Raw genomic sequence first — 24,558 nt, 5'->3', positions numbered from 1 at the left:
TCTCTCTCTCTCTCTCTCTCTCTCTCTCTCTCTCCCTCTCTCTCTCTGTCTCTCTCTCTCTCTGTGTCTCTCTCTCTATTTCTCTCTGTCTCTCTCTCTCTGTCTGTCTCTCTGTCTCTCTCCATATAGCTGCCACTGAGCAAGCCTGCTTAAAGTTATGCCTGGTGTACCTCCCAAATCCCTGAGTCTGTGTCCTCACTGGCAAAGATACTGTCAAAGATATTGGAGGGAAAGAGTTAAGAAAAGATTTCAGAGAAATCTAAGAAGACTTGTTGAAATTGATGCAGCATATGTGAGAACTGGGAGAGCAATATCTATAATAACAACAGTATAAAGACAAACAGCTTTGAAAGACAAAAATTCTGATCAAATCAAGACAATGACCAACTACAATTCCATGTTTCATGATGAAACATGCTACCCACCACCTGACAGAGAGATGATGGAATCAGAGTGCAAGTATACATATGTGTATATACATATATGTATATATTTCCCTTCCACCTCCTCTACCCCCCTCATTAAAACAAAAAGAAAAAAAAATCTCTGTAACAAATATGCATAGCCAAGTAAAACAAATTTCTGCATTGACTATGTCATACACATATACACATATATGTCACATATGTCTGTGCAGATTCTTGCATAAGCCATGTCATATACACATGTGTGCATACATGCATACATGCTTAGTATATATTGGCCTCCTTTCATTTATATAGGCATTTATATTGGACATGACCAATGAAAGAATTTATTTGCTTGACTATGTATATTTGTTATGGGAGTTTTGTTTTTCTTTCTGTTTTAATGAGGGTGGCAGAAGAGGTGGGAGAGAAAGGTGAATTTTCATTAACTGAAAAATAAAATAAAATTTTTAAAAAATCGTCAAACAAAAAAAATTAAAGGAGAAAATCAAAACAGAGACCTGTGTATGTTGGAAATGCATGTAAATCTTCTGAGCTATTCACAGGGGCCCTGAATCCTTTTCAAAGATATTGTTAAGGGAATTTATGTTCAGGTAACATTTGAACTAGTTGGCCTTTGAGGTTCCTTTTAATTAAGATTCTGTGACTTTGAGAATCTCAGCTCCATTCTTGGCAAACTCCCCCATCCAGTCCCTACTTCCCCTTCTACTTTTGCTTTAAGTGAAAAGTGGCTTTCCCTGTGAATACCCCATGTGCCTGAATCTTTCTATAATTTCTTCTTCAAATCTCTGTAACAGGGTTAGGAGAGGGCAGCTAGATGGTACAGTGGATAGAGAGCCTGGCCTGGAGTCATGAAGATTCATTTTTCTGAGTTCAAATCTGGCATCAGACACTTACTAGCTATGTGACCCTGGGCAAGTCACTTAACCCTGTTTGCTTTAGTTTCCTCATCTATCAACTGAGCTAGAGAAGGAAATAGCAAACCACTCCAGTATCTTTGTCAAGAAATCAGGGGCAGCTAGGTGGTGCAGTGGATAGAGATCCAGCTTTGGAGTCAGGAGGACCTGAGTTCAAATCCAGCCTCAGACACTTGATACTTACCAGCTGTGTGACCCTAGGCAAGTCACCTAACCCCAATTGCTTCACTAATTAGCAAAATAAATAAATAATTAGGAAATCCCTAAATGGGGTCATGGAATGTTGGACAAGACTGAACAGGGTGAGGAGGAAATATTGGCCTGCTCCTTGATTTCCAGAGCTGCTTTTAGCCATTCATCTATTACTTTCCCTCAATTACCTTTCGTCCTTTGTGATCTGTGGTATGTGCCACCCTCTCCCTATCCTTGTAATAGTCATTTATTGACCTCTAAGTCATTCCCTTCAGATTCTCAAGATTTATTGCATTGACCCTCCCCAGCACCCCCTCTCCCCTCTCCCTACCCGCTCCCCATGGTATTCTTCTCTTATTATAATGCTCAGGGACTTCGGTATTCATATCAACAATTCCTCTAACACCATAGCCACTCAATTACTCAAACTCCTCACTCGGTGACCTCTTTCCCCCACATTTTGGGAACACATGGTCACATGCACATGGTCATAACTTGGAACTTCAGGCTGCCAGGGAACTGAGCCAGAGGCAGCTAGATGGCACAATGGATAGACTTTACTTTAGATCCAACCTCAGACATTTACTAACTATGTGGCCCTGGGCAAATCACTTAAACTTCATCTTTCTTCAAGTATAAAATGGGGATAATAATAGCACCTGCCCTCCAGGGTTGTTTTGAGTATCAAATGAATTAACATTTGTAAAGCATGTAGCACAATGCCTGGCACATGGTAGGTGTGCTTGATAAGTGCTTGTTCCCTCCCTCTTCCCCCCTTCCAGATCTGAAAGTTCAGAACTGTGTTCTCTGATCACATGCCTCTATCTCCTTCTACCATTTCCACTCCTTCACTTTGGTCTTCAAACTCATCATCACCTCTAGTCCCTTGACCCTTACCTCTCCTCCCCATCTATCTCATTCCCTCTTCATCAGCCTCATAGCCAGTCCTGACCTCATGATCTGCTACTGAATGATTCATTAGCTGCCACCTTAAAATTCCTCACTGCCAGGACCTTCTGCCATTACTGATCTACTAATCCTCAGACCTGGGTAACAGCCACTGTCTGTTTTTTCCTCTCTTATTCCAGGCGTCCGAAGAAAGTAAAAAATTGAGCTGATTTCACCGGGTGTAAATTTAGAGTTATAACCTTAGTGAAGCCCTAACTGTTGCTTAGCAATTCTTTTGTCTGCTCTTATTGGTTCTTTTTCCTGTTCACCATAGTAACTGTTTCAAACCTTTTTTATTTCTCTTCCTGCCTCCCAACTATAACCTCATTTCCACTCTCACAGTAAGTAGATGACATCTCTTCACTGATAAAGATATCATATATTGAGAAATTCCTCAACTTACCTCTTCCACTCCTCAAAATTTCTAAGCATCATCATCTATTTTTTTTACTTCCTTTATGTTTCAGAAAATGAGGTATATCTCATCCTTGCTAAAGTTAGCCCATCTCCCTGTGCCTTTGATTACATCCTACGCCCTAGAAGACATCTCTCATCTTCTTTTCCATATTCCTACAAACATTCCCTATTCTTAAAAAAAAGAAAGAAAAGAAAGAACCTTTTTTCACCCTTCATTTTTTTTCTTTTCATTGCCAAGCTTTTTGAAAAAGTTGTTTACATATCATGCCTCCACTTCCACATCACTCTCTAACTTTAACTTGATGAAATCTGTCTTCTATCCTCTATACTACTGAAATTACTCACTAATGACCTTGTAATAGTAAAATTCATTCATAGCCTTTTTCAGTGCTAATCTTCCCTATACAGAATTTGACCCTGTTGACCACTCCCTTACTCCTCTAATTTTTTTCCCCTTTATTTTATGAGACACAACACTCTTCTGGTTGACTTTTCACCTCTCAAAAGCTTCTGATCTGTCTTCTGTGCTAGTCCCTTGCCATCATCCTGACTACTTCAGGTGTTTCCCATTGTTCTATCTGTGACTTTCTCCCTTCTTCTTCTTCTTCTTGTTCTTCCTCCTCCTCCTCCTCCTCCTCCTTCTTCTTCTTCTACTGTCTTATTCATTTATATGGCTTCAAATACCACTTCTGCACCCAGGATCACATCTCAAACTTTCTACAGGGCATCAAAATCAATATCTGATACTTCAAACTCAACATGTCTAAAATTGAAATTATTATTATCCTTTTTCTCCAAGTCTGCTTTTCCTCGTGTCTGGTCAATTTCTATCAGTGGGACCAGGCATCTAGTGTCCCATGTTTGAAACTTTGGTTTCACTTACCATTTCAGTCTTACTTCATATTCCTTCCTTTCATGAATTTGCTAATCCAGTTACAGGGGGGAAGGTATCTTGTCCCCATACACAACATTCTGTTTTGCCTCTGTACTTTTCCTCAAATTCAGGTCAGTCATTTCAGTCATGTCTGACTTTTTGTGACCCATTTGGGGTTTTCTTGGTAGAGATACTGAAGTAGCTTGCCATTTCTTTCTCCAGATTATTTTACAGATGAGGAAACTAAGGAAAACAGAGTTAAGTGACTTGCCCAGGGTTATATAGCTTGTAAGTATCTGAGACTGGATTTGAACTCACAAAGATAAGTCTTCTTGATTCCAAGCCCTATCCACCAAGCTATCTAAATGCCCTTCCGCAAATTATCTGGAATATATCCCCTCTCCCCCACCTAATTTCCTTTAAAGTAGTTCAGGTACCATCTCCTAAAGAGTCCTTTTCTGACCCTCCCCACAGTTGTTATCAAAACATTCTCCTCTTCCCTAAATCAGTTGATATTAATTTATCTGTTTACACATATTCCTCCAGTACAACCTAAGTTCTTTAAGAGCATGGATACTTTCATTTTTGCCTTTGTATTTCAAAATCTGGAACACTATAAGCACCTAAAAATAGGTATTGAATTGAATTGGCATTCTGCCTGACTCTGATGTCTGAAGAATACTGGGAATGATAAGGTGAATGGGAATCCTGTGATATAAGGAACATTAGAAGGAATTGGGGATAGTTAGTCTGGAGAAGAGAAAACTTAAGGAAGTATGATAGTTATTTTCAGATATTTAAAGGACTGTCTTGTGGAATTCCACAATAGAAATTTGAGACTAAAAGAGGAAAATGATTAAAAGATTAGTGCTCAATATAAGGAAGAGGCTTCTATAAATTTGGAAAATACCATGGATTTCTCATGAAGGAGTGAGCTCCCTATTACTGAATGTTTGATTAAACAATTAACCATGTATTAGAGGATGTTGTAAGAAGTTTCATGCTTCAAGTCAAAGTTGGGCTAAAGGACGTCTAAGGATTTCTTCCAATTTTAATTTTGTGATTTTATAGTCAATCAGTTACCAAGTTATGTGATTCTACCTTTCAAATCTGTCTCCTCCTCAATTACTACTTCTATAATCATCCTAGTAATGAATCCCTTTTAGATTGGATTAGATTAGAATGGCCTCTTCCCATCCTTAGAAACCCATATCAAATAATGCTTCCTCTAATAAGTCTTCTCTGAAAGGAAGGAGAAGAGACTGGGAGTAATGGCTCTGGTAGATGGATTAACCTCTTCCCCACCTTGGACACCACATAGCACTTTCTTTATACCTCTCTCCCTGATAGTTATTTGTGTATATGCCATATCCTCCTAGGGGAATGTAAGAGCCATAAGAACACCATCTAGGCTTTACCTAATATTAAATTCTTTCCCCCATCACCCATCACAGGGCTCTGCACACACACACTAGATGCCTAACAAACATTAAATCATTGAACTGAATTAAAGTTAACTGTCATATCTCTGAGTAATAATAATTATATTATTTATTATCCCTAACATCTGGTTTCAAGCTCAGGCTTAATTGAAGTCCAATTGAAGCTTTGCTTCTCATTCTCTTTTCTTTACTTTTCCTTGTCTACAAGCATTTTCATTGCTTTCTGATCAAGAAGGGACCCTAAAAATAAACAATTCTAATCTTGATTTTGCAGATATAGAAACTAGGGTCCCCAAAAGTTTTATTTTGCTTAAAGTCACACAGCTTGAAAAAAAAAAGGCAGAGCTGAGATTTGAACCTCATTATTCTGACTCAAATAAAATGCAAACTCCTTAGGTTTAGAGATTTTAGTTTTGTTTTTCTCTTAAATCCCCAGCACCTATGGTAGCACAGTGCCTGACACACAGTGATGCTTAACCATTGCTTATTGAATTGAATCAGCTCTACTCCAGATTCAGAACTCTGTTCATATCCCATGCTGCAATCCTTGGTGGATTGAAGGTGGGGAGATACAATAAAGAATACTACATAGGACTTCTGGAAGCCAAAATGACTGAATGAGCAGTAAATTGTTATAGCTCTCCCATATTCACCTCCAAACAACCATTTAAAAAAACCACCCTAGAACAAGTCCCAGAAGAGTAGAGCCATTGGAAAGATGGGGTGGAGTGGGCTTTTAGCCTAAGAAACTTGGAGGAACAACAAGAAAGGTCTGTCTCATTGTGGTAAAAGGGGAGCACAGTCCAGGATGGGAAGCATTCCAGCAAGCCAACAGCAAACCCCACCTCAACAAACCACTAGGTGATCCCGAGCCCTAGTGTAGTGGAGCAGGCATATATGAACACCAGGATACCCCAAGTGCCTTAGCAGGAGGTGGTAGACAAAAACAAAACAAAGATGAGGAAGGAAAGGGTAAAAGGAGAGAGGGGACAAACAGGAGGAAAAATGGGATGGAGGGAAATGCACAGTTAATAGTCATAACTGTGAATGTGAATGGGATGAACTCTCCCATAAGATGGAGGCAGATAACAGAGTAGATCAAAAAACAGAACCCTACAATATGTTGCTTACAAGAAACACACTTGATGCAGAGAAATACATAGTGTAAAGGTAAGGGGCTGGCACAGAATCTATTATGTTTCACCTGATGTAAAAAAAAAAATAAAGAAATAAAGGCAAGGATAGCAGTCATAATCTTAGGCAAAGCAGAAGCAAAAACAGACCTAATTAAAAGAGATAAAGAAGGAAACTACATCTTGTTAAAAGGTACCATAGACAATGAAGCAATCAAATTAGAAGAGCAGGGGGAAATCTACTTATCAGATCTATGAAAAGGGGAAGAATTCATGATGAAACAAGAGATAGAGAGCATTGCAAAATGTAGAATAGATAATTTTGATTACATTAATTTAAAAGCTTTCATACAAACAAAATCAATGCAACCAGGATTAGACGGAAAGAAGAAAGCTGGGAAACAATCTTTACAGCAAGTGTCTCTAATAAAGGTCTCATTTATCAGATATATATAGAGAGGGAATTGAGTCAAATTTATGAGAATACAAGCCATTCTCCAATTGATAAATGGTCAAAGGATATGAACAGTCAATTTTCAGATGAAGAAATCAAAGCTATCTATAGGCATATGAAGAAGTGCTCTAAATCACTTTCAATTAGAGAAATGCAAACTAAAACAACTCTGAAATACCACCTTACATCAGATTGGCTAATATGACAAAAAAGGAAAATGTTAAATGTTGGAGAAGATGTGGGAAAATTGGGGCACTGTGAACTGATCCAACTATTCTGGAAAGCATTTTGGAACTATGCCCAAAGGGCAACCAAACTGTGCATGCCCTTTGATCCAGTCATACCACTACTAGGTCTGCATCCTAAATAAATCACAAAAAAGGGAAAAGGACCCACATATACAGAAATATTTATAGCAGCTCTTTTTGTGGTAGCAAAGAATTAGAAATTGAGGGGATGCCCATCAGTGGGGGAATGGTTAAACAAGCTGTAGTATATGAATGTAATGGAATACTAACGTTATTTTTATAAATGATGAACAGGCAGATTTCTGAAAAACCTAGAAAGACTTGTACAAACTGATGCAAAGTAAAGTGAGCAGAACCAGGAAAACATTGTACATAGTATCAGCGATATTGTATGATTATCAACTATGAATAACTCAGCTTTTCTCAGCAACACAATGATCCAAAAAAAGCACAAAGGACTCAAGGAAAGGAAAATATATCCATATCTAGATAAAGAACTGATGGATTCTGAATGCAGATTGAAACATTTTTTTTTTCACTTGCTTTGTTTTTTTGGTGTTTTTTATTTCTTTTGATCTGTTTCTTCTTCCACAACTGTAATGAATAAGGAAATATGTTCTACATAATAGCACATGTACAAACTATGTCAAACTGCCTACCCTTTTCAGAAGAAGGAGAAAAATTTAGAATTCAAAATCTTGTAAAAATGAATGCTAATTCCTCCCTTCCCTCCATGTACCTCTTAAAAATTACTTTTGTATATATTTTACATTTATTTTTCTGTATACACAGTTTCCCCCAACTGAATGTAAACTCCTTGAGGGAAAATATTATTTTATTTTTGTCTTTGCACACTTCAGCATCTTACACACTGCCAGTCATATACAATATTAGATATTTAAATGCTTATTGAATGAATGAATGGAAACCATGCCTCTCTGCTTTCTCCTAGGTTTCCATCTCTATCACAAGCTTCCAGGTCTTATGCCAGAGAGCTGTCTCCTGATCATTGTTGGTGCTCTTGTGGGGGGTATCATCTTTGGCACTGATCACAAATCTCCACCTGTAATGGATTCAAGCATTTATTTCCTGTACCTCCTTCCACCTATTGTCCTCGAAGGGGGTTACTTCATGCCCACCCGGCCCTTTTTTGAGAACATTGGCTCCATCCTATGGTGGTCCGGGATGGGGGCCCTCTTGAATGCCTTTGGCATTGGCCTCTCCCTCTACCTGATATGCCAGGTCAAGGCTTTTGGCCTCAGTGATGTCAACTTGCTTCAGAATCTGCTCTTTGGGAGTATGATCTCTGCGGTGGACCCAGTGGCAGTGCTGGCAGTATTTGAGGAGGCTCATGTGAATGAGCAGCTATACATGATGATCTTTGGAGAGGCCCTGCTCAATGATGGGATAAGTGTGGTAAGTTGCAGGGGATGGGAATATTGAGTGAGGGGTTAGCAATAATTGGGTATCCATAGGGCTAATTGAGATGATATGTTCCCAATTGGCCATTATGGGAAGCATGACAGGTTTCAGATTCAATGGTGTATATGATAGATTATGGTGATTTTAATTAGTGTCTGCATTACTTGCTTGATAGCTTACTAATTCTACTTGTCATTTGGTAGACTAAAAAATAACATAACAAGTAGCTCTGTAGTTAAATTCAATTTTCCACTTAGCATGCAGAAATTGTTGCTAAGGGCTCTTCTGGGCTTTCACACTGTGGAAGAAGCAATAGTTAAAGGGTTTTATCCTCCTGTTTTATCCTTCTTGTTTCCAAAAGAATTGAGTTAAATGAATATTACTTTGATGGCAGAAGACTGGGGAGTAGGTTTTTTTTCTTTTTAAATAATAGCTTTTAAATCACTCCCAATTGGGTGACTAACCATGGAATAGGTACAAATGTAGCTTTTTATAAGAGAAAAACTAATGTTGGAAAAAGAACACTGGATTAGGAGCAAAAGATCCTGAGTTAAAATTCTTGTTCTGATGTGTTCTACCAGTATGGCCTTAAACAAATCACCTAACTTCTGTGGGCCTCAGTTTATTCTATCTATAAAGTTAGATTAGATGACCTCTCTGGTCCCTTACATAACTTTAAATCTTGTAATCCCATATTAGCTACATTCAGGTAAAGAAGAGGGGGAAATTTACTCAGAGGACAAGTCAATGCAATTAATTTATGGTCCAAATTCCACTTGGGAGCTTGGAGTCATCTAGATAGGTCTGTATTATCTAATTTGACCAGGGAGCAAAATCCTTCAATAACCGTGTAGGAGTGGCTATAGACATTTTTCTTCTTATCTGAGAAAAATTTAGACAGAAATGCTACTGGCCAACATTTTGATAGCATCATTTGCTTTATTGTTTTTGTTTTTGTAATCTCCGGCATTCTTTGGGCCAGAATTATATAGGATGAGTTGGTCTGAAGGCATTGTCATCTGGATGGGTGGTAGGAGCCACTGACGGACTCGCAGACTCACCAAAAATATCTATGGTCTATTTATGTTCCTATAACATGTGCAATTTATAGCTCTCATACACAACCACTTCAGCATGAGCCTTTTTCCACACATTCTGTTATTATTCATTTCATCTGTTCTTAGTGGGTGACCGAGGCTATTTGGGAACTACTTTACAAATACATTTTTGTTCTTAAATTCTTTCAGAAGCTCTGTTTGCCCACTGCCTGATACATCTAGTTCTCTTGTGGTTGGTCTCAATTATTTCACCAAACATAGATTTATTCTTTATTAGCTTTTGCAGTACCTGGGAAATGGTATGGTTCAGTGGAAAGAGAACAAGACTGGGAGTCATAAATGTTGAGGGATGGTCCTGGCTTTTGCCACTAAGGATATGTGTGACCTTGGGCACATGATGAAAATTTTGTAGACTGTGGTTCCCTTATCTATAAAATGAGGTGGCAGATACCTGTAATCCCTGCTACTGAGGAGGCTGGGGCTAGTGGACTGCTAGTGGACTCAGGAGTCCTGAGCTGCAATAGGGCTCAAGCTGATTAGATATCCAAACTAGTATCTATCTGACACCAATATTGTCAGTCTCTAGCAGCGGAGGCAAGCAAAGAGTGGCAAACAGGCTCAGGCTGGAAATGGAATAGGTCAAAGCTTCTGTACTGATTGCGCTGAAATCAGGTGCTTGAGTGACCACTGCACTTTTAGCTAGGTGGGATATAAGGACCCAGTCTAAAAGAAAGAAAGGAAGGAAGGAAGAAAAGAAAGAAGAGAAGGAGGAAAGAAGGGAGAAATAAAGAGGGAAGAGGGAGAAAGAAAAGGAAGGAAGGAAAGAAAGAAGGAAATGAGAGAAAGTGTGAGAAGGAAGGAAAGAAGGGAAAGGAAAGAAAGAGAAAAAGAAAACAAAGAAATGAAGGAAGAAAGTAAAAAAGAAAATTATGCAAATGATTAGACAACCTCTAAGTCAGGACTTCTCTAATACAGTTCTAAAAATAAGTAAATATATTTTCATAAAGCCATTTGAATAAAAACTGAACTCCATGTCTTTAAGTATTGCCTAGATCTCTCTTCTTTAAAAAAAATTGACATCTTTTATTTTTCTATCACCTTAATTTCTGAATATATCTTTTCTCCCTCTTCCACCCAGTAAGCCATCCTTGTTACAAAGAATAAAAAGGAAAAAAAATAAGTCTCATATCAGCTGAGCCTAATAGTAGGTGTAATGTTCCACACCCATAGTGCTCCACCTCTGCCAAAATGGAGGAGGCCCTATTTTATCTGCCTGGCCCATAGCAAGCACTTAATAAGTGCTTTATCTTTTGGAGAGTTGTATTTCAATTCTTCACCCCTGCCAATGTAGATCAAAACTTCTTAATGACTTAATTGGTAAAATTCAAATTTTTGTGGCTGAAAAATTCATCACCCTGAGGTCAGCTTGATAATTAGCCTCTCCAATATTAACTGGTCTCCAGAAAACAAACATGCAGTCCCCTACCAGGTGCAATTATAAAACTTTTCTCATTTGACAGGGTCTGGCAAAGTTTGTGGTCCACTGGCAAAATGTTTGAGACCTCAGGGACACTTCCATGACCTATGTGTATACACACACACACACACACACACATATGTGTATATATATATATATATATATATATGTATATTATATATATACACACACACACATATACATATATATATAATAAGGTAATAACTATAAAGTTATAATAACTCATAGAAATGATTTGTATCTATGGTATCCAGCCATAGTTTTATGGTACCTTTTATGGAGTCACTGATACATTATCTCTGTGGTAAATTTACAGAACAGAAACCATTAATTGTATACTGGGCCACTCCTATTACCCTGACTAAACAAAACCAATCGGACTCTCAGAATCAGGTTTAGAATACAGATTGTGGTCAGGGCTAAATCAAACCCTCCATTTGTGTTTTAAAAGTCAACATACTAAAGAGTCATATCTATTAAGGCAAAGGGCCTCTTTGAGTATCACAGAAACTGCTTTTGCTCTTTTGGCTGGAATAGAGAAAGCAAAAGCCATTGAAAGGCAGTGCATTCTCAATTTGGGATGATAAATGGGGCAACTATGTAGAGTCATGCTCAAAACCACTGAAGCAGAACAAAAGAAAACCTTTGCCAAACTGGAAAGGGCTCTAGGCAAGGTCCAGAAATCCATGGGCTCAAGAAATGAAAAGGACTTTAGAGATAACAGTGACTATCTTTGCCCTCACTCTTTGAAAGCCAGATATGTTATATTTCTCCCTTCCCCCAGGGTTCTCCAGTACCCTTAATGGAATTTGGGGTGTTTAGTCACTCTGCCATTGACTCAAGACCCCACCATTTTGTGTTCCTCCAATTTTAGGGGTCCCCCAGTTCCATTTAGTGGCAACAATCAGATTAATTTTACAAAGGAACATTTACTTCAAGGTACAGCAAGAACAGACCTACATATATCCCCCTTACCCCATAACATCTAGGGACATAATAACCTTTTACACCACCTCAGTCTAGAGAGTGGAGGGATGGAGCATTAGTTGTTGAGACTATATAGCATGGTGCCACCAAGTTCCAACTGCAAAGTCCTACTGCGATTGTATCCATATCCCAGCATTGTGGCTTCTCCAATCTTCTCTTCTGGGTTAGAAGCAACATCCAGCCTAGAATACTGCTCCCAAAATCACCATGGCTTGAGTATTCAGGTCCAGGGACTCCATCACCTGTGTCTATAACTGAAAAGGCCAAATGAGATAGACCGAAACCCCAAGCGTGATTCGCAGGGTCAAAGGGCCTAAGGTAGAGAGGGAAGATAGACATTCTCCCCCATCCAGCTCAATACACGGTATGTGAATTTCAGATGAACAGGACCTTCATCTCTTAGATACTGCCAGAAAAAAAAAAATGAGACTATCTGAGTCTGGTAGTTTTAAAGATGTAACCTGTTCTGGCTACACAAACAGTGGGAAAAGGCTACTCTTACACATGTAGTAGGGAAATGTAGTAGGATGTCTTATCCCAGTATCAGGATCTTGCAATCTTTCTCATGGATGCCTTCATCTCAAATGATTTGGGCATGTGCCTTGAAGTTACACTATAAATAAATCTAGTCCCACCTCTTGTTTTAGAATTGTAGAGACTGAGGCCTACAAGGCTTCTTAGAATCATAGACTTAAGAGTCAGAAGGAACCTCAGAAGTCTTCTAGTTCTCTCCTCCCCCCTCCCCAGCCACAAACTTTTTTTTTTCTTACAGTTAAGGAATCTGATGCCTAGAAAGTGACTTGCCAATAAACACACAGCTAACAGGCTTCAGATTTGGGATTTTAATCTGGATCCTTTCTCTCCAAATCCAGTGATCTTTCCACCATACATTTGAAATTTATTTCCTCTCCTTGTTACTATCCACCGAAAGGTGTAAGCCTTTACCTTACTTGTAAGACATGTTGCCTAATTTGGTCTGGACCCATGATTTTATTTGACTATGTGACTTGAATAATTCCCAAATAAATACTTAAATGTCATGCAGAACTGAATTTCTTGGCATTAAAATGTGTTGTTCAGTCATTTTTCAGTCGTGTCTGACTCTTTGTGACCCCATTTGAGGTTTTCTTGGCAAGATTCCAGAGTGGCTTGTCATTTCCTTCTCCAGATCATTTTACAGGTGAGGAACTGAGGCAAACAGGTTTAAGTGACTTGCCCAGGGTCATATAGCTAGTAAGTGTCTGGGACCAGATTTGAACTCTAGAAGACGAGTCTTCCTGACTCCAGGTTCCACACTCTATCCACTGCACCATTTGGCTGCTCTACAGCATTAAAATTATGTGTATTTAGAAACAACATATGTTACAACAAGTGGCTCTTATTGTGCCTTATTTCTCCACCTCTGTCCCCATCTCATTGTATTTTTGCCTTGAGTCTGCCTTTCCTACTTACAGTCTTAGCTCTGCCTTTATTTCCTTTGTGGTTTCTTCTCATTGCAGGCATAGTCAGGATTCAGGTTTTTGATACAATATAAAAATTGAGAAAAGCAAAGTCATCTAAACATGTTGACATAATGCAAACTCCTCATTATGCAGGAACTGATTCCCTACGTCCCTTACTTCTCCCCTTCCACCCTCTATCAGTCTACTTCTCTATCATTACACAGCTTGTCAGTCATTCCTTCACAGGAGAGAGATCAGAAGTGAAACTTAAATCATGGCAAATGTTTATTAATTAATAGGTTTGTTTCAGGACTAGGTGTATATATGTGTGTCAGGGGAGAGAGGGCAGAGATTTGAAACTAATGAATAAAATTAACTTTGTGGATTATGTATAAATTTCAGATATTTCTGCTAAATTCCCCCCCACTCCTAACTATAATTTAAAATTCTTAGGATCATAGATTTAGAGCTAGAATGACCTTAGAAATCAATCCACCCCCTCATTTTACAGATGAGAAAACTGAGGCACAGTGGATAGCACAGTGGGTCTGGAGTCAGGAAGACCTGAATTCAAACCCCGTGCTATGTGACCTTGAGCAAGTCACTTAGCCTCTGACTGCCTCAGTTTCCTCAGCTATAAAATAGAAATGATAATGGCACTCACCTCCCCAGATTGTTGTGAAGATCAAACAACATAACATTTGTAAAACACTTAATAAAGTGCTTGTCACACAGTAGGTGCTTCATAAATGCTTGTTTTCTTCCTTCTTTCTAGGATCATATAGCTATTAAGTATCTAAAGTAGAATTGGAACCCAGACTTTCCTGATTCCATATCCAGCACACTATTCATGATACTAGAGGTGTCAAACATGCAAATGTGGCCCACATCCCTAGTGCCACTGGAACCAAATTAAAATGTAATTGGGAGCCATTAAACAAAATAAATAAAAATGTAATAAAACATAGATGACATTTAAATTTTAAGCTAAATAAATAGAATTAGTCTGACGATTAGACTCTCTGCCATTGACTTAAGACCCCACCATTTTATGTTCCTCCAATTTTAGGGGTCCTCCAGTTCCATTTAGCGACAACAATCAGATTAATTTTGCAAAGGAATATTTATTTCAAGGTACAGCAAGAATAAACATAGACACATTTTCCCCCAACACCTAGGGGCATAATAATCGTTTATACCACCTCAGTCTCTGTGGAGTGGAGGGTTGGAGCATTAGTTGGTGGGACTATATAGCATAGTGCCACCAAGTTCCAAGTGCAAAGCCCAACTGGGCTTGTATCCATATCCCAGCATTCTGGTTTCTCCAATCTTCTCTTCTGGTTGGAAGTAACATCCAGCCTGAAATCTTGCCTCCAAGGTCACCATGGCCTGAACATCCAGGTCCAGAGACTCCATCACCTGTGCTGATAACTGAAAAGGCCAAATGAATTTGTTGCCTGGTTCTACACCCTGTTGCTTCTTAAGTTCACCATGGTGGATGATTCACTATGGGACATGGCATTGGAGCTGCCTCAGATCTGCTGCCAATTAGTTGATCAATCAACAATGAAATACCTACTGTATGTCAGGTGCTATGATGGGCATCAGGGATAAAAAGACAAACACTATCTATTGTTCGTGGAATGTTAGAGATAGGAGATTATCCATCCCAGTCCTCATTTCAAAAATGAAGGAATTGGAGCCCAGAGAAATGAAATGACAGGCATACAAATACATAGCTAGTAAATGGCAGAACCAAGATTAGAATGTAAAGCTTGTGATCCTTAATTTACTGCCTACAGCATGTTCACCATTCTCCTCCTTAGCTGCTAGGAAAAGACACGTGCTTCCTTCTATAGTGTCCACCTGTGCACTGTTGGTAAGTAATGAATTTAAAAATACAGGACAATTTTGCTTACATCCAGCCAACGTTTATATATTTATATCATTTGGCTTTGGCAACAGTTATCCAAGAGACACTAACATTGCTTCTGGAAAGGGCATATGAATTGAATATCTTATAGTTCCATTCACCATCACTGTGACTTCCCAAACCAAAATATGCTGCCCAGTCTGCTATATGTAGTTTCTACTCCATTAGAATATAAGCTTCTTGAGGGCAGAGACTACCTTGCTTTTGTATTTGTATCACCAGCATTCAGCACAGTGCTTGGAACTTAGTAAATACTTATAAGTGATATGCATTCATTTGATACAGTATAGCCTTGCTTATATCTAGCCAGGTTTTATAATATTTATATCTTTGGATCATGCAAACTACAAGGGGAACTTCTACACCTTCATCACAGTTACAGTCTTATTACTTTGAAATAATGTGCATACTAGATAAGTTTCCACGTGGCAGCTAGGTGTCTCAGTGGATAGAACACTAGATCTGGAGTCAGGAAGTCCTGAATTCAAATTGGCCTCAGACCCTTACTAAATTTGTGATGCTGGGAAAGTCACTAAAGCCTCAGTTTTCTCATCTGCCAAATGAGTTGTTGTGAGTTGTTGTGAGGATCAAATGAGATAAGATTATAAAGTGCTTTGCAAAGCTTAAAGCACCAGATAAATTCTAGTGATGATGATGATGATGATGGTGATAATGATGATGATGATGATGATGATGATGTGGTGTCAGGATGCATCAGGAGACTTTCCTTGTAAGTCAACCCTGTCCTGTGCTGGAGAAAAGTCCTGAAATGCCTGTTATAAAACAGTAGAGTTGAAAAAAGACCATGGAAATAATCTGATCCAAAGCCCTTATTTGGCAGATGAAGATACTGAGTCCTAGATGGGAGAGTTCATTTGTGCCATACTACGTTAGTTTCTGATCTATCCAAATTTGTGAATGTGTAAATTATACCTGTGTGTATATTGTATACAGCGTAGCTCAATGTGGCTATAGAAGGTCTCATAAGTAGAGCATTTGGGGGGTGGGGGGGTTGTCATTTGAAGTTGGGCACACCATGTCTAAGAGAGATACCAAACAATTGGAAAAGAAAATACACTCTGATATTTGATGCACATTGTCCCAAATCCACCTCCATCATCTCTCCATATTTTTCAATATTCCAAGAATTTGGGAAGTAATGCCTGTAGAAGCATCAGGGCCTGCATTAATTTTCAGATCATCCACAAGAATGTATTATCTGTGGCCTGTGCATAATGCCATGTAATATGTGTGTCTTCAGTAAATAGGAATGAATAAATGATTGAAAAAGCATTTATCAAGCAATTACTATGTGCAAAGCACCAGAGAAAAAAATAGAAAAAAGAAGACAGTCTCTGCTAATCAAAGGGCTCTACTTTAATTGGAGGAGATAGCACATATAGGAGGATTCAAAGGAAGGTTGTTTGAAAAGCCTGTACAACCAAAAGGGGGCTGAAGCAGAGTTGATGGCAAGACCAATCATGATGGTATGGACACCAAAATGAGATCTTCACCTTCATTTTTCTCTGAACATTTTCCCTTCATTCCTTTCCATTTTGCCTCCTTTGGTGGAGGAAAATGACCCTTTCATGATGAAGAGAATCATCTATGTTTATTGCTTCAATTGTTACTTTTTTGCTAGAGCATCTTAAATCCATATCTCTATCCTTGACCTCTTACCTGTCATCTAGGTGGCACATTGGATAAATCACTGGACCTAGAGTCAGAAAGACCTGAGTCTACATCCATTCTCAGACCTTTACTAGCTGTGTGACTCTGGGCAAATCACTTAACCCTATTTGCTTTAGTTTCCTCATCTGTAAAATGAGCTGGAGAAGGAAATGGCAAATCACTCCAGTATCTGCCAAGAAAACCCCAAATGGGGTCATGAGGAGTCGGACATAACTAAAAATGACTGAATATGAAAAACAACAACTTTCTGACTCCAGATCCAGTGCTCTATCCACTGTGCCATCTAGTACCCTTAGGGGTTCCTTATGAAAGTGGAGATAGAGATAATACACACACATACATACACCTATGGGTAATATATACATATATACACACATATGTATAAATATGTATATATGCACTATACATAATATATATTTTATATTTCATCATTTCATGAAACTCAGTCTATTCAAAGCTATATCCACTGGTGTCCCTTCTGGAAAGAGCTCCCTGCCTGGGCTGGATAATTTGAAGTCACCTTTGATTCAGGAAGCTTTGTATATAGAAAAAGTGCTGAGTTTAGATCCAGAACTGGGTTCAAATCACAGTCTTTCAATTTACTTCTCATGTGACCTTAGACAAGTCATTTCATTTTAAAAATATTTCTTGTAATCATTCCCTCCTCATTGCTGCCCACTGATTGTAATATCTTCTCATGCTTGTATTACTTCAACAGCCTTCCAGGCCCTTTCTCTTCCACCATCCTTCACCTTCTCCAATACATATTAAACACTCTGATGACAGTTTATTTTCTCCAAAACACTCACTTTTTACTGACCAATCATGTCTTTAGAATACCTGAGGTAAAGTATGTAACCTACATTTTGACACAGAGGTGATGGACAAATGGTTTAGAAAGCCATAAAATTTTAGACATGATCACTGTGTAGACTGACTTTTCTTGACTATGTTAATTTGTTACAAGGGGCTTTTTTCCCCTTTCTTTCAATCTGGGGATTGGGAGCAGAGTGGAACAGATTAGCAATAGTGATACCTTATCCTTTGTGCCCCGCAAAATAAGGCCATTGAATAGTCTTAAAAATATACAAAGTGCCATTGAAGGAATTTCAGACAGAAGCACAGACAAGTAGGATAGTTTTGAAAGTAATATATAGAATATAGTATATATTTTTTTCATTTTTAGAAAGGAAGATGTGTGAAATAGAGATTCACAGTTTTGTAGAGAATCCTATTTTATGTTTTATATATATATATATGTGTGTGTGTGTGTGTGTGTGTGTGTGTATGCCCTTTTTCATTGTTTAATTTCAGAATGAAAACAAAAAAAAACCCAGCAAATAAATCAAATACTATCTTCATCTTATCAGTCTCTTATTTAAAAGCCTCCACTAATTTGAAATCCTAGGATTTAGAGCTCAAGATACTTTTAAATCATCCAGTCCAACCTCCTCATTTTGTAGATAAAGAGATGGAGCCAGAGTTGAGACAACCTGCCCCAATGCCACCAAGGGAATTGGAAGAATTGATACTCAGTTACTCTAACTCTCCAGCCAGTGCTCTCATCACTGTGCTCTTCACGTCAAATTCCCCTCACTGGTTTTTAAGGTCCTCTATTTATTATTGAATAGTAAAAATGAAGACTGGACTTGTGATTTCTCTGCTATACGGAATATACAGATGAGAAAACTACTTCTAACAAGAATGATTGCTACCTTCTCTTCAAATTATGATGTTGCAGACTAGTCTAGAGCACAGACATTTGGTGACTTGACCAAGGTCACGCAGACAAGTATGTGTCAGAGGCAGTACTTAAACCCAGATCTTCCTGGTTCTGAGGCTTATTCTCTATCTACTATGTCACACTCCCTTTCATCATCATCACCATCATCCTCTGTTCTCAGGACCATTTCTATCTGAACTCCATTAAACATAAAGGTGAGGATGAAATGACAGTGATAATTACTGACATATGACTGCTGTGTGTTTATAGACTATATATGTACATATATACACCTGTACATGCATACATATACATACAATATCTAATAATATATGTATAATATATAATATAACATATTTATTATATATAACTCTATATATAACCATAACTATTACCATAACTATAACTATATGTGTGTTTATGTTTATGCAGATATACATATACATACATATACATGTGTGTATATACATATATCCACACACATAAACATGCACATATAGATAAAATTTAAAACTATTTCTAGTATGAACCCTTCATTCCATTCAGGCTGATCTCCTTAGTGTCTCTTTTACAAGTCATACTTGTTCCTAGCTAAATACCATTGCTCATGGTTTTCCTAACTGTCTGGATTGGCTTTGCTTCCTCCCCTCCTCCAAAATCCTATTTTTTCCCCTGCAAAATTTAACTCATCTCTTCAGTGAATTATTCTCAGATTTTTACAGCCCACACTGAACTCTCCCTTTTCTGAATTCCAGTTGTACTTTGTGAAGAAAAGGCCCAGGCAGTTTCCAAACAAAAGACTCTCTGCCTATTTTTACTTTTGAATAACTATCTGGTATCTAACCACGGTATAGGGAGGGAGACTCTTTTCCAAAGACTATGTTGGGCCCATGACTTTTTCTCTTTTCTCTTCTTCTTCTGCTTTTTCCTCCTACTCCTTCTCTTCTTCCTCCTTTCCTATAGAACTGTCTTTCTAGAGATAGAGGGCAGAGAAAGAAGGAGAGGGATTTTTAAACAAAACTTCAATGCAGTTTGATTAATTTGTCATGACAGCCCTCTGAAGTGAGAATTCAGAGAAATCAATGAATAGGACTGTCCCTAGGGAGGCAGAGAAGGAGGGTGTCTAGGGCATAGAGAGTAGGGTCATCTTGCCCAGAGCAACGAGGAGGTCAAGTTGATTTCAGGGCAGCCCACACTGTGAATAGTTTTTAGTCATTTTCATCTAGAAGCTTTGAGGATCACCTATTAAAACTAGATAGGAGATCTCAGTCTAATTCATGAGTAGGCAGAGTTCCAAGGTGAAGAGGAATGCCTAAATGAAAGTCGGGCCAAGAGGCAGGGTGGATATAGCATGGTAGGAGCTCCTGGAAGAAACAAGGAAACCCTTTGGGGAAGAAAAGCTGCCTCTATTCCAAATGGTCAGGCTATTTTCCATGGATACATGTCAAATCAGCATAAGCATACACACAGACACATACACACAGACACAATATATTTTGAAACTGAAATATTTGTATTTTTAAAACTTTGGGGACATAAATCAATATGTATTTATAATTGTGCATCTAGGATAGGTGTTTTGCACCTCTAGTCTGTGGGACTGATGGTTAGATAGATAGATAGATAGATAGATAACTATATGTCAGTATAATTTATTTCCTTTGTAATCTTATGTATTTTATTTTACGCATTTAAAAATATCATTCTGAAAAGTGATCCATAGGTTTCACCGGACTGACAAAGGGGCCCATCATATTCACACACACACACACACACACACACACAAACACACACTCACACACACATATACACACAACATTCTGAACCTCTGTCTTAGAGCAAACCTCAGAGGCTATCTAGTTCAGCATCCTCATTTTACAGATGAAGGAATTGAGGACTTGAACCCAGGACCTATACTGTATCATGTGATTTGACGTGTCCTTGAATATAGTGAAACCACTCACTGCATTAGATTGTTGAATGGCTGTCTCTTAAGTTACTAGAATTCTTCTGAAACCCACATAATCGATGAAAGAAAATAGTGGACATATAAATATGCTACTTCCTGGAACAATTCTACACAATTGGAGAAAGATTGTCTTCATGTTGTCTGAGAAGCTGCTGTGACCTTTAGGAGCCTGTCACAGTATGTCTTCAGTTGCTTTTTAAATCTAAGCAGTCCCAGACGTGATTAATAAGCAGTCATTCTTTCTCTTTTTAGCCTGTTGCCTTCAGTCACCCTCTCTTCAGCTCAGCTCATTTCATAGCACCCACTTCATTACCCTGCTATCATCCCCACACATCCAACCTGACCAATCTGTTTTGCTTTGATTCAATTCTTGGCAAAAATAGCCCTCTTGGAAATATATCCATGACGGTAGTTTCCTTATCTGTAAAATGAAGCAGTTGGGCTAAATGATCTCTCAAATACCTTTTAACTCTTAAAAATGGTGTCATTGTCTATCCAAAATATGCCCAAGATTATGGGCTGCTTAGGTCCTGAACAATTATCTCCAGGGCTTTTTGGCCCCCATGCTACTTGTAGGCTATTGTGTGAGTTTCCTAGAGGTCTGCTCTCATAGATTAGTATTAGTTCATGGGATATCAAGGGCTGGAATGGACCTTAAACCTGATTTTATAAATGAGGAAACTGAGGTCCAAGGAAGTACAATGACATGCCCTAGTTCTTTCAGGTGATGATAGAAGGAGGATCCCTAGAGCATAGAGAGTAGGGTCATCTTGCCCAGAGCAACGAGGAGGTCAAGTTGATTTCAGGACAGCCCACAGTGTGAATAGTTTTTAGTCATTTTCATCTAGAAGCTTTGGGGATCACCTGTTAAAACTAGATAGGAGATCTGTGTAATTCATGAGTAGGCTGACTTCCAAAGTGAAGAGGAATGCCTGAATAAAGATTGGGCTAAGAGGCAAGGTGGATATAGCATCAGTAGGAGCTCCTGGAAGAAACAAGGAAACCCTTGGGGGTTTTTAAATGAAGAGATAGGATCTGAACCCAGATTTTCTAATTTTAGAGCCAGTCTTCTTTGCCTTGGACTATGTAGTCCTCTATACAGTTGGGAGACTCCATGTAGTTTCTCCAAGCATTAGAACATAAAATAAACTGAAAAAGCCTGAATAATGCGTCCTGCTTCATTACATTAGGGCTACATGGTATATGAGATGGTGTGCTACTGATTCTGATGTAAGAATGTGGTACTTTACATCCAGTGGTGGTTATGCTGGTAAATGTTTAACAACCAACTTTTCAAGGAAAAAAAGTAGTATGCAAGACATACTTTTAAGTTTAAGCTTTATTATTAACATTTTTCCCATCCCTTCCTTAAGCCTAGTCAAGAAAACAGTAAATCAAGTCCTGATTTGCAGTATTTGCCAAATTCTGAGGTATATATGCTCACACTGAAAACTTAAGAATGAGCTCTCTGAGTCTCTTCTAACTGACTCCAGCGAAAGACAACAGCAAAGTAGAGTAACCTTTGGCTGTTTTTAAAATTAATCAATAAGCATTTGTTAAACACTTACTATTTGTCAAGAATTGCAAAGTGCCAGACAGAAAAATAAAAACACCTACAGCAAAACCACCACCACCAACTAACATTTATATAGCATTTTGCAATGCTGGTAAAGTGCTTTACATATAGTCTTATTTTAAAATAGTGTTTACCCTCGAGGAGCTCACCTTCTTTTAGCTATTAATAATTAATTAATAATAATATTAATTAATAATATTATATTATAATAATATTAATTAATAATAATATTACTGAAAGCTATTAATAATATTAATACAGAATCATATAGGATTTCAGAGCTAGAAGGAACCTTAGGCACCATCTAGTCCCACCTTATCTTTACAGATGAAGAAACTGAGGCCTGAGAGGTGAAATAATATTCCCAAGTTGGCAATGCTAAAACATAACGTCATTGAATCAAGAGTCAAAAGAAAGAAAAAAAAAAGAATCAGAAGAGACCTTAGAGCTTATAACTCACTGCTCTTTAGTGGAAAAACTACTTGAGACCTAGAGAGGTAAAGGGAGGTACCCAAGACAATGTAAGTAGAAGTGAGCAGAGCCACAGTTCAGACCTTGGACTCTAAACCTAGCACTCCTTCCAGAGTCTCTCCTAAGTTAGTGAGAGAGGTTTGAACTCGTCTCCCTAGTCCTCCCATGTTTAGCTCTTTAGCCAGAAAAGCTTGCTATGCAACCTGAGCCCAGGACTTTGTTCTTGTTCAGACACGTCCCACTCTTTGTGACCCTATTATGGGTTTTCTTGGCAAAAATACTGGAGTGGTTTAGCATTTCCCCCTCCAGATCATTTTACAGATGAAGAAACAAAGGTAAACAGGATTAAGTGACTTGCCCAGGGTCACACAGTTAGTAAGTGTCTGAGGTGAGATTTGAACTCAAGTCTTCAAACTGAGGCCTGGGAAAGACTTTAATTTAGAAAGGCCAAGGTCACCCACTACATCCTGAGCCATTGCCATTTGTCTTGATTTATGTCTTGCCAATGGGCTTCAACACCTCACAAGGCTGATGACTTTGTGCAGCTCTGACTTACTTAAATCCAATTTATTCACAAGTCAAGTCAAGTCATCAACCTTGCGGCGTCATTGTTCCTCTTTGAGAATGAAGGATGAACAATAACAATTTCCTGAATCCAGGCCCGGTGTTCTATCCTCTGCACCACCTCGCTACCCTGCACCACTTAACATTCATCACCCGTTTACATTTCAGCACTTAGGAAGATAAATGGCTTTTATTGTTGTTGTTGTTGTTGATACTTCCCTCAGAATTTAGGCATGCTACCACCAGGGCATGACATAAAGTCAGCTACTCTTCATCTCAGCTTGAAATGGTACTTTTCCTGAATTTAAGCTACCTTCCAATCTCAAGGGGGCTTTCACAAGATCACAGATTTACAGGTCAAAGGGACCTTAGGGACAGTCTAACTCAACTACCCCCATTTTACAGATGAGGCCAAATGATTTGCTCCAAGCCTCAGGGGTAATGATTGGAAGAGCTGGGATTTGAACCCAGGTTCTCTGACTCTGAATCCATTGCTATTTCTACTGTACTACACCAATAGGACCTCTAAAATGGAACACAATTTTCAAACTCTATCAAATTATATCTCTTTTTTAAATACCTAAAATTAAAGTATTAAAAGTATATAAAACAAAGTAAACTTTAGCTAATACAAAAGATGATCTTTTTCTAGAATAAGTGTTATTACTCATTTTTATGTCATGGACTCTTTTAGTAGTCTGGTAAAGTCTATGCATCCCTTTTCATAATAATGTTTTTAAATGCATAAAATAAAATGCATAGGATTACTGAAGAAATAAATCACATTCGAAAACAATAATCAACATATTTAAAAAAAGCTCGTGAACTCTAGTTTAAGAACTCGTTTTAGAACAACTTTGAAATATCTTATTAAATTTTTTTGTTTTAATATCATCTTCATTTCCATATACATCCCTTCTTCTGTAACCTAGAGACCCAATACCTACAAGAAAAAGGAAAAAAAATGCTTCAGCAAGACCAACCAACCATATATGCAATATTCTTCCCTTACAGTCCTCTACCTCTACAAGAAAAAGAGAGAAGTAAATTCTCATATCTCATCTTGAAGGCCAAACCTGATCATTCTAATTACACAGTCTTCGGTTTTGATTTATTGTCATTATCATTGTTCTTTCTATTTACACTGTTGTGTATGTTTTTTTTCCTGGT

The 24,558-nt window shown here is 38.2% G+C and overlaps 1 protein-coding gene across 1 annotated transcript in view; it reads left to right on the top strand.

Annotated features, from left to right (window-relative positions):
* The window catches only part of LOC114046350 (sodium/hydrogen exchanger 4-like), an 81,088-nt gene that overhangs the window by 10,091 nt on the left and 46,439 nt on the right, over positions 1 to 24,558 (top strand). Inside the window, exon 2 of the mRNA XM_027866657.1 lies at positions 8,006 to 8,469. Within this exon, the coding sequence (XP_027722458.1) occupies positions 8,006 to 8,469 (464 nt within the window). The remainder of the gene's footprint in view (positions 1 to 8,005; positions 8,470 to 24,558) is intronic.

This window comes from Vombatus ursinus, unplaced genomic scaffold (genome assembly GCF_900497805.2).
Source record: "Vombatus ursinus unplaced genomic scaffold, bare-nosed wombat genome assembly UNPS02014781.1, whole genome shotgun sequence".
Lineage (NCBI taxonomy): Eukaryota > Metazoa > Chordata > Mammalia > Diprotodontia > Vombatidae > Vombatus > Vombatus ursinus.
The sequence above is the reverse complement of the archived record's forward strand: the minus strand, read 5'-3'. Positions and strand labels throughout refer to the sequence as shown.